The sequence below is a fragment of the Cinclus cinclus genome, chromosome 3 (genome assembly GCF_963662255.1).
Source record: "Cinclus cinclus chromosome 3, bCinCin1.1, whole genome shotgun sequence".
Classification (NCBI taxonomy): Eukaryota; Metazoa; Chordata; class Aves; order Passeriformes; family Cinclidae; genus Cinclus; species Cinclus cinclus.
In genome coordinates this window covers 52,620,302-52,638,366 of record NC_085048.1, presented here as the reverse complement: position 1 = coordinate 52,638,366, position 18,065 = coordinate 52,620,302, and the positions used below count along the sequence as shown (strand labels likewise).

The following is an 18,065-nucleotide window of genomic DNA, read 5'->3' as shown; positions in this document are numbered from 1 at the left end:
AAAAGGCAAGATAATTAAAGGAGCCTTGGTGAGAAAGTGTGCTTTAAATTACGGGGTTATTACCTGTACTTTTAAAATAATGGTTATACATTTGCTTTTCTATATGAGAGCTTTTCTTTAACATAAGCCCTACATCTCTCCACAGTTCCCTCAAATGCACAAATTCGTCCATTATCACACCTTCCAAGTCCAGTTAGTTTTCACCTCCAGTGTCACCAGTGAAGGCTGTCTGGATTGCTCTTAAACTTGGTATGAATTTCAGCCAATGTGATTAAAGCAGAAATTGGAAATCAGCTCCTCAGTGTAATGACAGACTAGAAAGAGTTCAAGGGGGAAGAAGGATCCAAAAGCCAACCCCTATTAAAGAATTTAGTACGCAGACAGTGTATAGACAGACTATGCTGATTTTTGAGAAGCACCATCTTTATCTGAAATGTTTGTGCTTTTTAATTTGTCCAATTGTTTTCCATTTCATATGAACAAGTGTGCATTCTGATTGCTTGTCAAAAGATTCCCTCACCTCTGTAAGGTGCATGGAAATTAAACTGTCTTCCAGTCAATATTTAGATTTCTGAGGGAAGGAAGCAAAAGCAGAGCATGACACACTTTGCTAGCCTCATTGTATGGGATTTTTTCACAGCTCTTGGGACATCTGTTTGTCTCTGATTGACAGCAGGCTAATACGTATTATCATTAAAAAGAGGTTCTGAGGAAATGCATGCTCTCACCATGCTGCTTCTACAGCTGTGACTGCTTTTGTTTTCACTCCCATCTCTGTGTAAGTGAAGATAATCTCTACAAAGAGGCTTGATATTGACCTGTCATATCACATGTTGCTTATCAAACGCTAAAGAAATTGAATTTCATTTTATCTGTTATCTGGAGAGTCTTATTAAATCATCTGCAGTTGAGAGGTTGTATGGGGTCAACAGGTTCTGTCTCTTTCACCATCTATCCCTCTATTGTTAACATTTGGAGAATTACTTAGATGTTCTTTATTTTATCCCATAAGGTTGGGTTAAATCTTCTTGATCCAAAAATTGTTGATTGAGTGTCTCATGCATGTAATTCTTTTATACGGTTTCTGGATAAGGATTGAGGACTTAGTAATCTGTACAAATGTAGAGATCTCTTATAATTTTGTTTTTTCTGTTTTTTTTTTTATGTTCTTTGATATTATTTGATTTCAATGCCTCTGTTTTTAATTGGGTCAATGAGGCTAAAAACAGTCAAATTGGACAATAGATCTGAGTCAGTGAGCACTTGGTAGTATTTGTGGGCCAAAACACAAAGCAGGGGTGAGGAGGAGGGAGTTAGCAGAGGTGGGTATTGCCAGATGTTAAAAGCAATGGACAGAGGGAGAAGCTGGCTTTAAGTAGAGGTGGAAATGGAGTGGAGGTCACAGCAGCAGCCCATGGGCAGGTGAGGTCTGGCAGAAGGGAGCCTGTCATCATTAGAGATGTTCATGAGAATCTAAAGGGCAACCTTGCTACCACCACCACCAAATCCTCCATATGCTTTGTTGCTGGGTGTCTGTTTGAAGATCTAACTCTGCCATTCACGGTGTTCATGTCTAAGAGCTTGATACAGTCACAGGATCTTGAATTTCGTGCAACAACAGGAGTCCTGCATACTCCCTGCTGTCACCACAAAAGACCTCACTCCAGCCTTTTATCTGGTGGAGAAAAAGGCTTGAAAAAAATTAATATCTTCTCCCAAAAATTAAAATTTCAAATAAAATATTTAATTAAAAAAACAAATAAAAAGCTTTTTCATTCAAATTCGAAACTCTTGATCAAGAAATATTTATAAAATAATAAGCCAAATTATTGTTTTTCAAATAACATGTCCTTATGCTTGCATATTCAATTAGTGTCTGGGCACTGTTATGCTTTTTCAAACTTGTTCCAAGAAAAAATTAAAAAAACCCACCAAACCTCTTTTTCAAAAAGGATTAGAATGTAGGATTGAAGTTAGAATTTGGGTTGAAGCATTGGCAGATACATTGTAAATGATCTCTGTGCATTGCTGCTGCTAGATGTCTGATGGCCACCAGTGACCTGGCACCTGAGCTCAGTTTTCTCGTGGCCCTGTCAGTAATTCACTTTTTAGCTTTGAACAAGCTATTAATCTTCACAGCAAAGTTTTAACATCACTTGCATGTCTCACAGGAGTAATTGGTAAATTAATGTTTGAAAAATATTAAGTGTCTTCTGCCATTGTTGACACTCCAGCGGACAGGTTAAGGATTGAGCAGGTATATTGTGAGAGTATCTTATTTCTTCCCTCTTTGTCATTGGGTGCCTTCTTGATATGGATAATTCAACAAAGAAGTAAGAGCTCATGTGCCTGAAAGTCCATGTATTTTGGATAAAAGTTCTAGATGTGACTTAAAGAGGAAAAATGGGGAAGAATCTGGGAAGACAATAGGTGAATTGAATTATTTGGATTAGCAGTACTCAAAGAGTATCAAGAAAACAGAATAGAATGCAGAAATTGAAATAAAATTCCAGTAGGATTAAATAAATGTTTCTGTGAAAAACAAACCCTAAATTGTGGTGGGAAATGGAAAAAAAAATCAGATGAACATTATTTGCTCCCATTGAGATCAAAGCTATTCTTAATGAGGTGGTTGAGATCTTTGGGAAACCTACTCAAAAATTCAATAGTGCTTTATCTGAGAAAAGCAATTATTCGAAGATTGCTTTCTACTGAGGTGTTACAGATGGAGACTTTGTGGTGTGGTAGTTTAAAACAATTGGTCTTTACCTCTAGAGATTCCCAAGATGAACATTGCCCAGAAGAAAGAGTAAAATTGTGTTTTTAAAGCATCGTTTTAGGAGCAGTGGGACAGTTGGCAGAGTTTACTAAAGCTGTTGAGAGACTCTGCAGACTTTAATTACCATCTCAATATTGCAGAAGTTGTTTAATTTCTGCCAAAGAAGGGAATAGTTGTGAGAAAGCGAGATCACACTCTGTCTTACATTCTTTCCTTTTTGACAGGTGAATAAAGGATGCTTTTCTGTATCTCCTCTGATGCTGTGACACATTTGTAAAATTTGCATAGAATTGTAAAATATTTTTTCTTTAAGATTAACAAAGCTTTTATTTTTTTCTTCTCTCTTGAAATTACTGTGCAGCATAGTGTAAATGCAGTCTTGTCATGAGAGATGGAAGATAAATAAGTTGTGCATTTTCTGTTACTGATTAGTTGGCTTCAAACATTAATAGTTTCAGACTTCATGGTCAGACACCAGGTGTTACGTTGTATTAATTCCAATAAATTTTGAGGTCAGGTTTGAATTCCATCTCTAGTGGGAGTGGTCAGAGGCACAAACTGAAGTAGGAGAACAGAGAGGAAATTACTAAAATCATTCAATTTCAGAAGGAAAACGTAGCCTATAACACATTTCCCTTGGTAAAGGGTATGTTTACTTTGTTAGGTCTCAAACTCTGAATCAGAATATGTATAACTAAGTTTTGCACTGTCATTCATATGAGAAAAAGGCTGATTTTGTATATATATACACATAAATATGTATGTATATATCTATGTATTTGTCTTACAAGTTCTCTTCCTCCTTAGCACTTGTGTTCAGTTTTTCCCCAAGTGATTGTAGTAGCCAAGGGAATACTGATTCCCTGAAGACCTTTACCAGCTCCTTCAGTAGATCTACTATGTTGGTACACGTTTTTTTTCCATGACCACGTCACACCTCTCTCTACTTGCTAAAGCACCTACCATTGTTTTCTCTATAAAACCCTGTTTCTTCACCTTCTCTTCAAGACCCTTATCTCTCAAGGACCTTTTCAATGCCATCTTTCAGTTTCAAATCTCTATTGTTACAGTACACAGTGTGTTCAGAGAGCTGCTACCCAGGAAGTCTTATTTAATTGCGTTTTTCACTGTATGTATGATGAATCAGTACTTAATGGCAAAGGTAATATATGTGCTTGTTCAAAATGAAGAAAGGATAGATCATGGCAACAAATAGGTGTAATTTTTAATCCTTCACACTCATCGTGTTACTAGGAATACCTTTATGTTATATTTAGAATTCTGTTGTTTTGATGTTTGAAACTAAATGTTTGCAGTTTGTCTGGCAAACTGCATGCTGAATATATTACACTGATTCACATTTCCTTATTTCAATATACCATCTGTGCTTTTGGCTGGGTTTTGCCTCATTGAAACTCATAAATGCAAGTTAGGAAGAATGGTTGTACTCAGAAAGAGAAATTCTATATTTATTTCCCTTCCTTGAACAATCTTGACTGTTTTGACCTTAAACCAGCAAGGACACAAGGCTGAAGCTGTATCAACAACAAGCTTTATTTTCTCTGGTGAGGAAGCCTGTAGTAGCAGGATATATTTTCAGTGAAACTCTAGTATATACAGTCATGGTCATGATTTTCATTGTGTAATCATTTTAATTAAGTTCAATGATAAAAGTTACTCTTGCATGAGGAATGAATGCTCTAGAGAGACAGTGAAAGATTGATGACCACTTGGGGAACATCAGATACTCTGCTGGTGGAAATGCACATGTGGAGAGCAGTTGAGTTTGGGGAGCAGGTCAGAGATTACCTGCTCAGAGTAATCATGGTTTTTGGGGTTTTGAAGGAATCAGGTTGCAATGGGAATATCCAAAAGCACCTTTTTTGTTCTATTTTGGAGGGGTTTTGCTTGAATGAATAGCTTCACTACTAAAATAATAAACACTAATTAATATCTGCATCATTTTTGTAACTGCTAGTTTAATAAGGTAATTAGTACAATTAGTATATTGTGCTGCTTGGTGGTATGATAAATCATAATGTAGTAAATGTTCACTCTTTACCGTTATGATGCATTATCTAATTTACACAGGTAAAAAAAAAGGAAAAGGGTAAGGGGGAAATCAAGAAGGGAAGCCAGTAATGACAGCTGAGTGGCCTTTTAGTCACTTTTCTTGCATCTGTTGCCTGTATTTTCAGTTGCTTTTAATTGCTCCACTGATAATTTAACTATTCTTTTTCTTGCTATTGCTAAGTCTCCATCACTGATTTAAGCCTGCAAAGACAGAACAAAGAGGAATGAAATAAAAAATAAAAAATTAAGGAGCATTTTTTCCTCCAGGGCACCTGTGCAAAGGATGATACTTGGCTGTTTCTCAGGTGCTTCCTTTACTCTCACATTCCTGAATATACCATCTACCAGTTACAGTTCAATGTTGGATGAGGAATATTAAGTGTTTTATTCATTATGCTCTATTTTCTAGAACCTATGAGAACACCAAAAACACTGAAGATTGCTGAGATCCAGGCTAGACACATCGCTGTGGATTGGGAATCTCTGGGTTACAACATCACTCGTTGCCATACTTTCAATGTCACTATATGCTACCACTACTTCTGTGGACACAATGAGAGCAAAGCAGACTGCTTGGACATGGACCCCAAAGCACCTCAGCATGTTGTGGATCATTTGCCTCCCTACACAAATGTCAGCCTCAAGATGATCTTAACCAACCCAGAAGGGAGGAAGGAAAGCGAGGAGACCATTATCCAGACAGATGAAGATGGTATGTTAAATGTTCTTATGGAAATTACATCCAAGTCTAGTTTAGGCAGGTGGAAGGAAATGACTTTGTGTGTTACAATATGTATGTGAAAGGTGGAAGTTCTCTTCTATTAATGTATTAATTAGGCCCAAAATGGCAGCTATGAAGGTTTTATAGCTGTCACCCTGCGTATGTAGCTAAAACTGTCCATGCAGCATAAGTCAAACTGGATGTCTCTCTCTATCTCTCTCTCTCTCTCCAGAAAACCAGGGATGGCTTCCCAGTCTTTCAAAAACTGTGTTAATGAAGGTGATGAGAAACACATGGTGGTATTAGATTTCTTCACAGTATTAGATGTAGTATTTAAAAGTTAATTCTGTAACTTATGTTTTGAGTTCAGTGTGTAAAGACTATTCAAGATTTCAGACCTCTATAGCAAGTATATTTGAGCAATAATTTATGTTGCAGGTCACAGAATATACTATCTGTTAACTATTTGAAAGCCCCCTGTCAAATTAAAGTATTATTTTGACAGCTTGAGAGTTAACTCAGTGATCCATGAGTCCTTTCCAACTCCAGATATTTCGTGATTCTTCTTTAAAATGCTTTCAACAAAATTTCAACAAGACAGTTGAATTCATCTCAGTTGTAAAAAGTAAACAATAGATGTAAACATGTTCTTAATTAATATTTAATATAAACATATTTAATATAAACATATTCAGAAGTTAGGCTATGAATCTTGGTATCAAAGATATGAAAATAAAAAATTTATATTTTTCCCTAATAATATTTAAAATGTGGTAGCAAAAATAGTTTCAATTTCTTTTTGTTATGTTTAGCTTTTGTGAAAGTATTGACAACAGCAAAATGAAAATAGATACTTCCATAGGTAACAAAAAATAGAATACTTGGACTAATGTAAGACTGTATATAAATAAAATGGTAAAATTAAACAAGTTAATGTGCTTACTTGCCTGCAAAATAAATGAATGGGAAATACAGCTTTATATAACCGTCAGTGTTAGAATCTGGTAGTGCTGTTTTTCCATATATTTTCAGTTTTATGAGAATTACAAGAGGAATACATTTACTCTTGCAATAAAGAGAGAAAAAATTATTAAATAGGTAGAATATGAGTAGCTGTAGAAAACTATAGACACATAGATGCATCTATGAACTCTTATTGGCAAGTACAGAATTAGAATATTTAGAATTAGAATATTTCATGGGAGTCTAATTTTTAAGTCAATTTTACACATATTTCATGATGAATTATTTCTGTGTTTGTGTTTACATTGTAGGTATGTATGGTTGCTATTTTCCTTGAAGTTAAAAAGAGTAGAAGTGATATTGTTAACTCAATGGAAAATGAATTTCTTTTCCGTTTTACCTGGGTTTTCAAGAAAGGTTGTGGTTTCCAATGGCCTTTGTCTTTTTCGATGTGTGGAGATGGCAGATGGTCACTGTGTCAGTACTTGTCAGGAGCAGAGTCAAGTGAGCTTGTGTACTTTGTCTCCTGGTTTTGATGTGGATTGTTCTTGGAAGATGGTGCACACAAGGCAGGTTTTGGTCTCAAGCTAACACACTGGTGTGCTATCAATGAACTGGAGCTGAGAGGGTTTTGGTGTCACAAGTAGTGTAGTGTAGAAGAAGCCTCACCTAGTAAACAGAAGTTGCCAAGGTAAACTGAAGCAGATGTTTCCACAGAGGGACTAATACATTTTAAAATGTATATATATTTAGATGTGCTGGTGGTAATTATGCTCGTGACCTGAAAATAGCCTCCGGTAAGCTTTACTCTGGGAAATTATTGGTATTTAATTTTGTGCTACTGGTTGACTGAAAGTATATGTCCATTGTGCCATGACTTCAAAGTTCAGGGCTTGCAGACAATGTACAGTACTGAGAAGTTCTCACCTGAGTATTTCCTTGAATTCTCATAGCAATAGTAAACTAAATCCTGTAGCTGACTGCTTATTGTGTACAATGCTAGTTTAGTTCTAGCCTATGTGATCAAGTGTCTGAAACTATTTCCAAGCACAGTTTGAAGCCTAAAGCAGGCCTTGGACTAAGAAGATGAGAGGTCCAATTATATATGTGATTTTGTGCCCTACGTTTTCATGTGTGGTCAGATGAAGCTGTGTTGTCTTCATGGTTTTTGCAGGTTTTATAGAGCAACCATAATTTTAATTATATCATGGAGGCATTATCAGTGATTCGTTTTGGAGAAGGAATATAGAGGAAATAGAGTGTTGTTCTGCATGTTTGCAAATAAGATTAGTTAGAAATAGCCCCTGATTACATGATTATCTGAAACTATGCACTTATGTTGTATATTTTTCATAAATAGAAACTTTGAAAACTCCAGATGACAACAGATAATTGAATTTTTGTAAGTTTTTCTGTAGTGTGGGATTCTTTCCAAAGCTGTTTTTTTTTTTCACAAGGTACTGCTAAACAAGCAAAAACTTCATAGATTCCTGGCACTAGAGACACCTATGCCATGTTTTCCTGTCTCTTTTCCCCTCTACCATTTTGCCCTCATTTTCTGTATTTCATCATACTTCCCCATGCTACCAAGCTCTCCCCCTTGTCTCTTCAGTTTTTGTTGTTGTGTTTTAACTTTCCCCTTCATCTCACTACATCTGTCATGCCAATTCCTCCCTTCTGCCAGGATCTTTGCACTTTCCTGAACTTCTAGGATTTCCTAAAAGCAGAGGACTCTGGACTTTTATGAGGCTCTTCTGTGAGACAGGGAGGATCCCTGGTTGTCTTTCACAAAGGCTCACATTTATGTAAGGCTGTGCAGCTGGGCTGGGGATCTTTCAGAAATGGTCAGATCTGTCAGAATGCTGAGTGGTAACTCAGTTGCATATGATACCTGAAGCAGAATTAACTCCGGAAACAATTAGTGGAAGAATGAGGTAAGATTCAAAAGATGTTCTTCTGATCTTTGGAGCAATGGCTGACAAAGGAGGAAAGTTTTAATGGCTTGCAATTCAGTATCTGCAAGATAGCAAAGCCGAGGAATACCATTACAATCTGAAAGAATCTTTCTTTTTACCAGAGCTAGATCTGAATACTTGGTGGCTTCGGCATTTCTATTTAACATGGGAAGATGGAATTAATCTTTAAAGTATGTTTTAGTACTTCCAGGAAGTTGTATTCCATGCAAAAATAAAACCACCGAATGAGACACCATTAAACAAGTTTTGCAAAAAGCTGATACAGGGAAATTTGTGCATGTTTTAAAAACAAAACAACATCTTTCATTTTGGGGAGAAACCACACAGCTACTTAGGATTGGAAGAAAGCTCTTCTGAGTACACAGGCACTTGGCATTATCTGTGCTATGACAGGGACTCACTGCTTTTCCTGGGTTGTACAGAAAATGGATGCTGTTTGAAGAATTTGATAAAGGAAGTAGAGGAAGGCACATGCAACCTGGGGCTGTAAACATGCTGGGCAAAGACAGTGTTTGGCACTTTGAGACAAAGTACAAGAACCAGCAGTGAATTTATCACTTAGTATGAATCATCAGTGTGCACATGTTCTTGGAGCCGCCTGTTGACCAGTGTGCTGCCAACTCAGAGGGACCCTTTGTAAAGCACTGGATGAATGGGATTAAAGCAGATAAATGCTTTCTTAATTTTTAATTAGAAACAGATGCAAAAGGCAGTGGATTAACAGGAGTAGTGCCATTAGCCCTGAGAGAGCAGCTATACAGAAAGCAAATTGTGAAGCTCAATGTGTTTGATGATGATTTTATAACCCGTAAGGGAGTGTGTCACCTAACAGTAGGCAAACAACTAATTGAAAAGGATCACTTGGAATAGGAGAAGTATCCATTTTGTGGCTTAAAGTATAAGAGAGCTTTGGTCTGGGGCAAAGCATGTGATCATTGGACACAAATGATCTTTCAGAGGCTGTGGCTCATTCTGCTCCATGCAGAGATATTGAGAGCTATGATATAGGGTTAAGACACCAACTGTCCAATTATTACTCATGCTCCTGGAAAACCTCCAGCAGGCTTGCCACTCTGGGAAACAGCAGAGGAAGAGGAAATGTCATCATTAGGGGACAAAAAAAAAGGAGTGAAATACTTTGCATGTTGTCTAAATGTGTGTCCTGACTTCAGCTGGGATCATTTTCTTCCTAGTAGCTGGTACAGTGCTGAGGTTTGGATTTAGGAGAACAATGTTGATAAAATATTGATATTTTAGTTGTTCCTAAGTAGTGTTTATGCTAAGTTGAGGACTTTTCAGCTTCTCATGTCCTGGCAGTGAGAAGGCTGGAGGGGCACAAGAGGCTGGGAGGGGATGCAGCCAGCACTCTGACCTAACCAGGCCAAAGAGACATTCCGTACCACAGAACATCATGCTCAGTTTATAAACTGGGGAGAAACTGGCCAGGGTTCACAGCTGGGAAGACAGCTGGGCATCAGTCTGTGAGTGGTGAGCAATTGCAATGCACAGAATTTGTTACATATATTCTAATTCTTTTATCATTACTGATAATATTATTTTCTTCATTTTTTTTCCTACACCATCCAGCTGTTGAGGGAAGAGTGAGCAACTGGCTGGGTGGAGCTTAGTTGCTGGCTGGGGTTAAACTATGACACTGAGGTGGGAAAAGTAATGTCAAGTGGAGCATGTATACCACTGTAAATATAAAATCAGTTTTTTTCCCATTAACATTCAATAGTATTTTGTACTTTACTGCAAATAGTTCAACTTGAGGGATTTCCAAAGATGTAATTTTTGTCACAATCTTTTCTACAAAATGCTCTTATGGTAAAGACCAGTAAGAGCAGTTCTGATTTTGTTTTTCCTTTTTAATACATAAAATTTGCTCCTATTTAAAATTTAGTCTCCAGCTGTAGTGAAGTGTAAAATAAAAATGGCAGCTCCCTCAGAAAAAGCCAATGGAAAGGTGGACGGTTTTAGTTCCTGGTAATATTTGAACAGCAGGAGAGACTAACTCTCACCATCTCCTGAAAATGAGCATCTACTTTGAGAGAAAGGCTGTAAGTTTGCTGCTGATATGCTGCCCTTTTTGATTACAACAAAGGAATTTTTACCAATATAACCCTGTATATTTCTGCACATAACTTTTACCACAGAGCATACTAATACTGTGCATGGCTCTCATGGAGTATAATAATAATAAAAATACTCTGTTTACATGCACTTTCATTATTTTGTAGCAGGAAAACTGAAGCAGTATAAATTCATTTTTATAGTGGTTGGTGTCAGTTAATACGTTGTTTTTCCAGAAGTAATGTGTAGTAATATAAATTTCCTGTTAAGTCTGTGTAGAACAACATTTAAGTGACACTATTTGTGAATAACAATTTATTTGTGACTGTGACATAATTCAGTGCAAATATATTGGTCTAAAATGAATTGGTGTGATGTCAGATTGATGGTTTGTACTTTCATTATGCATAGTATTTATAAAGTCCATCATCCCACATGCATATAGAAGAAAAGATTATCAGCTATTCACTATGTGAATATATAGTTTTATTATAAGAGCTCTGGGGATGCATGTAAATCATGAAAGAAGGGCTTGTGTTGTTTCCACTATAAAACCTTGCTGAGATTTCCTTTGAAATTGTTTTATCTTACTTTTATATGTATCTGCATTTTATGTTTGTATACTTTTTTACTGGCTTTTTTTGTTTTGCTTGTTTTGGATTTTTTGCTTAATTACAAAATCTATTATGATATTCCTATAATTAAACCCACCTAAATTATTTCACTTCTTCAGATAAGTGTAAATCCTGACTTGGAGGTTTAGCATAGAAATAATGCATGGGAGAATGTGTCACTGGGAGATGATGGGGTGACACTTCACAAGGTTGGCAGACCAGAATCTTTTTTCAAGAGTGGGTGCAGAGGCCAAAAGATCTGAGTTCTACCCTTCTAGCAGCTACTTATACTTTTTGAATTATTTAGACGATTATGTTAAGTAACATACTTCACCTTTACACACTTGTAATAGTCTTGTGTGTTTTGATTTAAGTGTAAACTGTTTTAAGTCCAAAGGAAAGAGTGAGAGCTCGTGTAGGAAAAGGGAGCTGAAAAGTCAGCAAAAATGTGCTGTGGTGAGTGATGGATCTGGAAATGCTCACAGAAGCCTGAAGAAAGCCTTTCCTGCTGTTTGTGAGGAGTTTTCTGAAAGCTATTATCAACACAAGGATGACATTTACCTGGCTAGTTTTGACCCAAGTCCTTGCTAAATATCATAAAAAGGTGTATTGGGTCAGGCTGAGATGGAGGCCATTTTCCCTCAGCAGCCCTCACAGTGCTGTGCTTTGCGTTGGTACCCAGAAAGGTGCTGATAACACACCAGTGTTCTGGCTACTGCTGGGCAGGGCTGGCACAGCATCAATGCTCTCTCTCAACATTTCCCCGCAGCAAGAGGCTGGGAGTGGGCAAGATCCTGGGAAGGGACACGTCCAGGCCAGCTGACCCAAATTACCAAAAGGGCTATTCCATGTCATATGATGGCAGCTTAGATGTAAAAGCTAAGGCAGGGAGAAGGAATGGGGGGGAATTCTTTATTTTACAATTTTTGTCTTCTGGAGTAACCACTGTACATGCTGAAGCCCTGCTTCCCCAGAAGTGGCTGAACACTGCTCACTAATGGGAAGTAGAGATTAAGTTTTCCCCTTTGCTTATTCACCTGCAAACTTGCTTTTTTGTGTTTTTTGTTTGGTTGGGTTTTATTTTCCTCTTTAGTAATCTGCCTTATCTCAGCCCGCTAATTGTCTTCTGTCTTATTTTTTCTCTTCTGTCCTGCTGGGAAGGGGACTGAGAGAGCAGCTTGGTGGGCACTTGGCATCCAGCCAAGGTAAATCCACTACAAAAGGGAAGGCTCATAACACTGTTGGAAAGGTGAAGTTTAAGGTATTTCTGAAGTCCTTAGAGTCTTGCTGGGAGTTGCAGGGAATAGAGAGCAATGGCTGCTTACATGAAGAAATGCACTTTGAGTCTTCAGGGTAGTGATACCAACAGGTTACCTTGCTGGTCTTTTGTTGGTGTTTTACTGGCTTGTTTAGGGATTTTTTTTTTTAACTAATTTTTGCCTTTTTAAAATTTCTGTTTGGAACAAATACTGGCCTAATAACAAAGACATAAAAGAACAAATGAGAATGCTAAGGAATTATTTTGACTAACCTGAAGATATTCTGTTCTTTAAACAAATTCTCTCAGTCCTGCTTTTCTCTTTCTCGACTCCCTTTACCCTTTTGGTAAAGCAGTGCAATTAAAAGACATTTTTACTCTGGCTGAACTGGAAAATGGAAAGGAAAAAATTACTACAGACCATCAAAATGTGTCTGTCAAACTAATATTAATTTATACTCCTTTTTCAGGGCACTTGAACTTTTACATGTTTCTTTAAGTTCCAGTTGAGTTCTCAAATTATTTAGGTAAATCCCAACATTCATTTTTCAGAACTTGTGGGGGTGGATGAGGATTATGGGAATCACTGTTCTCTTTCTTTAGATGCTTGTTCTCTTTTTCTTTCTGACCTTTTGGAACTGGGATTCCGAGCAAAGTGTTCCTTGCTGTGATAGCTTCTGCTCTTGTACCCTTCCCATGCCAGTGGGAAGAGAAGCATGAAACTAACTGGGATCACATAATTCCACTCACTTTAACATTGTTGTCACTGCCTTAAGCATCAAATTTTGTACTGCAGGAGAAGAAAAGGGTCATGGAATGAGATGAAACTAAAGGCTTTACCCACCTTGGCATTTAAACCAAAGGTGTAAGAGGATTTTTGCATTTATGCAAATGTAGAGCCCTGCACCTAGATTCAATTGAATATGAAACATTTCTTTTTTAAAGCATCATGCAAAAAGTATTTTGCATGTTTTGAGCAACCATGTCTGATTTCTTTTTACCTCACACACTTTGATGTGGTTTAATGTCAAATTTCATACACTGTGTACATGCCTTGGTGCATACCTGTGTTCTTTCCCAAACACAGATGTACATGCACAGAAAATCATACATGCATCTCCCAGAGAAAATGTCCTGTGAAGCAGTGTATATTCATGCCTCTTTTTAGATGTAAGGAAATACTCTAGGGCATTCCTATGAGAAATGAAACCTTGCCTACAGGAAGTCTCTCAATGACACAAACAGCGCAGAGGGTCTGTCACTGCACATCAGCATTCATCCACTGCCTGGTCTTTCCTGGGACACTGAAGAAAAGCACCAGCCTGTGATTTTAGTTAACTTCTCCTAAGCCTTCTTATGACAGTTAGATGAACATGTTCTGCAAAGCTCTCACCTATTTATTTCTAGGCTTTTTTGACTACTTGAATTTATTATTAATGTGCCAAGTTATGTTGTTTGTACCAAGGGTCAGATCATCACTTATAGTTTTCATGTAGACTGAAATAAATTTCACTGAAGGGAGAGACCACTCACTCTTTCCTGCTGCTAGCACAGCACCTGGTGCTTCCTTTGATCCATTGGATTTTAATTTATTTTTGCTCTTTGTAAAATTTCAGTTTGCTTTGATAATGTATATCCAAGGAGTGTCATGCATAAGGCTCACTGAAAGTTGCATGGAAGAAAATAGGCTTATTAGAAGGAGACAGAAATATATGTCAATATATTAAGTAGAAATAACGTTTTAGATCAAAAGTCTACCAATTTGAACAACCTTGTCTCTTTTAGAGGGGAAGGTGTTTCATTGGGTGCAGAGTTTCTCCAGGCAGTCAGTTATGCTCACCTCCTTCTTTCAGCATGTGTATGTTCAAATCTAGGTGAGCTGCTCTGATAAAAAGGAATTGTATATGTAGGCAAAAATATCTTGTAAGCTGTAATGGGAGATAACTAAGTGCTTTTGCCTGGTGTTGATGGGATTACCAGGTGCTGTGAATCACTTGGGCAAAGAGGCCCGAGGTGACATTTCAGACTTGTCATTACACCAGGGATATTGGTTCCATTTAAAATAAGGAAGTGGGGTCATCTTAGTATTTTTTAGTTCAAAGCTTTGAAAACATTTCTTATTGGAAAGATTTGAAGAGAGCAGTCTTGATCCTTCTGCACGTGAGGAAAGGCTGAAAGAAATGGCAGCTGAGCTGGTTTTTCTTTGTTTTTCTATGTTCAGTGTTTTCCTATGTTCAGCCCTCTCTCTTAAATGAGGGTTTCTTTTAAAACAACAAATCATAAGAAGATGTGAGATGTGACTGAGAACTGTTCTGTAAGAATTTCTCTCCTTTGGAATAAGCTGTGTAACAGAAGCTCTTCCTTGCCTTTGATTTTTTAGTTTTAAAAGAATTTTAGAGCCATGTAGTCCTTGTCCTAAGATACGCTTATTACAGAGTTCAGTGATGTTCCCTGAAGTTGTAATCTAGCTTGAACTGTTTCCCCTGGCTATACTACGAGACGATTTGACTTTGCATGGAGTTTTGAAAACTGTATGTGGGGATAACGTTAATGTTTCAACTTCATGCTCTCTCTGCACTGCAAATGACAAAATACACTTTGAAGTGCTTTTTGTTCACACACTCTACCATTGCCTTTTGCATGCAAATGAATATTAATAAAAATAAACCTATGCTCAGTTTTGGTTTTAATAGGATGTTCTTTCATATCTTTCATTTTCCTGTCCCTTGAATTTCCTATTTTTTAAAACTTCCATTTTGCTTGTAGTGCCAGGCCCTATACCTGCCAAATCAGTGAAAGGAACTCCTTTTGAAGACAAGATCTTCCTCAACTGGAAGGAGCCTGTGGATCCAAATGGCATCATTACTCAGTATGAGGTAATAATTAAACACCTACCAACATAGGATGGGGCTAGGGAGGTGCATCAAGAGAGGTGGCTGACAGTGGGTGTTTGTGCCCTGTATGCTGCTATTCAATATTATGCTCCTTTCATTTACTGAATACATGATTTTCTGTAGTGATTAGATGCTCAAAATTTGTAATTATGTTGCATATGACTGTCCATCCCTGTCAAGTGCCTTAAAAAATCTTTTACTGTTACTATATACCATTCCAAAGCAATGACAGCCATGATCTGCAAAGTTTTCTTCATTGGAAGAGAGGATCTTACTTACATGAAAAGTAAGGTGTTTATTAAATTTGGATCAATTTTTTTTAGCTTTAATAGATTTTTAGATACCACCCTTTAAGAAGACCTCCATAGAAATTCTATTGAAAGTATATTTAATTTATGAGCCTTCTGGGGACCTCCACAGGAAGTTAGCAGGTAACACAACCTGATGTGAGCAACAATCACCACACTTTCCAGCACTCTTTAAAAGGAACAGAAAACATGACTTTGTGTATTAGTGAATCATAGGAAGGCAAACCAAGCAAAACCCCTTTAAAATCTATTTAGTTAGTTATTTATTTAATGCAGACAAAATTCACTAAGTAGTGTGGGTTAAACCAGGTGGGCAGCTCAACCCCACTCAGCCATTTGCTCACTTCCTCTCAGTAGAATGTAACAGAGACATATTCCTTATATTAACTGTATAAAAGGACTGGATGAATGGGATTCAAGCAGATAAATGCTTCCTTAATTTTTAATTGGAATCAGACGCAAAAGGCAGTGGACTAACAGGAGCAGTGACATTAGCTGCACAAGAGCAGCTACCAAGAAAGCAAATTGTGAAGCTCAAAGTGTTTGATGTTGATTTCATAACCAGCAAGGGTGTCTGTCATCCAGCAGTAATGATGAAGGGTGCCTGCATAGCCTTGTAGTCCCCATAGGGCAAACTCTTCAGTATTACACATGAAATTCTCATTGGTGTAGTGCTGGACTTGGCATTGTTGGGTTAATGGTTGGAATCAATGATGTGAATGATCTTTTCCAACCTGAATGATTCTGTGATTCTGTGGTATCCCCAAGATAAATGGGTAGCTAGATGAGCGTGTGTCTTTTGTTTCCTTTCCAGCCAAGCTAACCTAAATCCCTTGTGCCAAAACCTGTAAGAGTTGTCGCAAAAATGATTGTTTCCCCAGGTCAGCTATAGCAGTATACAGTCATTTGATCCTGCAGTTCCAGTGGCAGGACCTCCACAAACAGTATCCAAGCTGTGGAACAGCACACACCACGTCTTTTCTCACCTGCACCCTGGTACTACGTACCAGTTCTTCATACGTGCGAGCACCGTCAAAGGGTTTGGACCAGCAACTACGATCAATGTAACAACCAACATCTCAGGTAAAAACAGACAACAGCATAAAGAAAAAACAGGAAATGGGAGGGGGGGAAATGTCCTTTGAATATTTTTGGACGACTTGAGAAATTGTGAAGTGCTTAAGAAGCACCCCCCCAAAAAAAAAAAAAAATCCTACCATGTTAAGAAGTTATGTTACTAAAAATGTTTCTGTGTGCATTCACCACAGGTCAGCATACATTCAGGGATAAATACTTGCATGAAGTGAAAATTGCTCAGCTGTAGTTGTGAACTGTTTTTTCTGTGTAATCTAGTACTTTAATCCAAAGATTTTCAAGTGCTGTGCAAACCTGAACTAATTAAGTCTTTCAACACTCCATAGGTCACTAAGAACTGCATCTGTTTTGCAGGTTAGTAAAGTCAGGTGCAGAAAATTACTGATTTACTGGAGGTGACGCCACTTAGCAGCACGCAGCAGTAACAGGGTCAGGACAGCTGGGAAAATGTATGAATTTCTTCTGCCAGATTCGTACAAGTCCACTTCTTTGTGCCTTTACTCATTTATTTCACTGCACCAACTTCAACATTATTTGTCCTTATAATGCACTGTAAAATTTACAAGACAGTAACATCAAATGAAATGCTTTGGTATTTTTATTTTCTTAAATTTCAGTGTTTTCTCAAAAAATAAGATAGTGGCTTATGCAGTTGATAGCAGAGAATAAGTCCATGCTATATTCAGAGAAACTTGATTTTGTGACGTGGTGGCTTCAGAGCTTGGCATAGATCAAAGAAGTCAGTCATTTACAAATTTAAACAGCACAAAGCAGGCTATTTTCCTCATTATCTGTCATAATGAAACTCAGATTGTCCTGTAATGAGAAGTTAATAATGTGGTGGAATGCACCTATAATTTTTGTGGGACACTGTTCATGTATTTGAAACAGTATTTGAAAACACATATATAAATCAAAATGTGGGAAACTTCAAGGCAGAGCTCCTTGAATTATGTAGCAAATGAAATGCTGTAGTTGTCATGGCTAACTGGAACAGTTTGTGGAATTCCACCCCAGAACAAAAACACTAGCACTCTTCGTACCCCTGACCCTTCAAACCAACCCAACCAAATGCACCAAAAAACCCCAAGTGATGTGTTCTGTTTGTTTATGTAGCTCTTAGATTGTTATGATAATATTTTACTCAGGTTGTTTCAAGGTCCTTGTGTTTCTTCACAACAAATTTTAGTTCATAAATTTTCAGATATGGTGGTGGTGTAGTACTTGCATACTTGTCTTCTAACCTCTTTTTAGAAGGGAAAAAAAAAAAGAGGTGTATATCTTGCTAACATGTCTGATATTTCATTATTT

General features: G+C 37.4%; 1 protein-coding gene across 1 annotated transcript in view; it reads left to right on the top strand.

Moving 5' to 3' along the window:
• PTPRK (protein tyrosine phosphatase receptor type K) overlaps positions 1-18,065 on the top strand; it is a 293,433-nt gene that overhangs the window by 197,447 nt on the left and 77,921 nt on the right. The window contains exons 8-10 of the mRNA XM_062488975.1: positions 5,262-5,564; positions 15,224-15,333; positions 16,541-16,742. Of these exons, the coding sequence (XP_062344959.1) occupies positions 5,262-5,564; positions 15,224-15,333; positions 16,541-16,742 (615 nt within the window). The remainder of the gene's footprint in view (positions 1-5,261; positions 5,565-15,223; positions 15,334-16,540; positions 16,743-18,065) is intronic.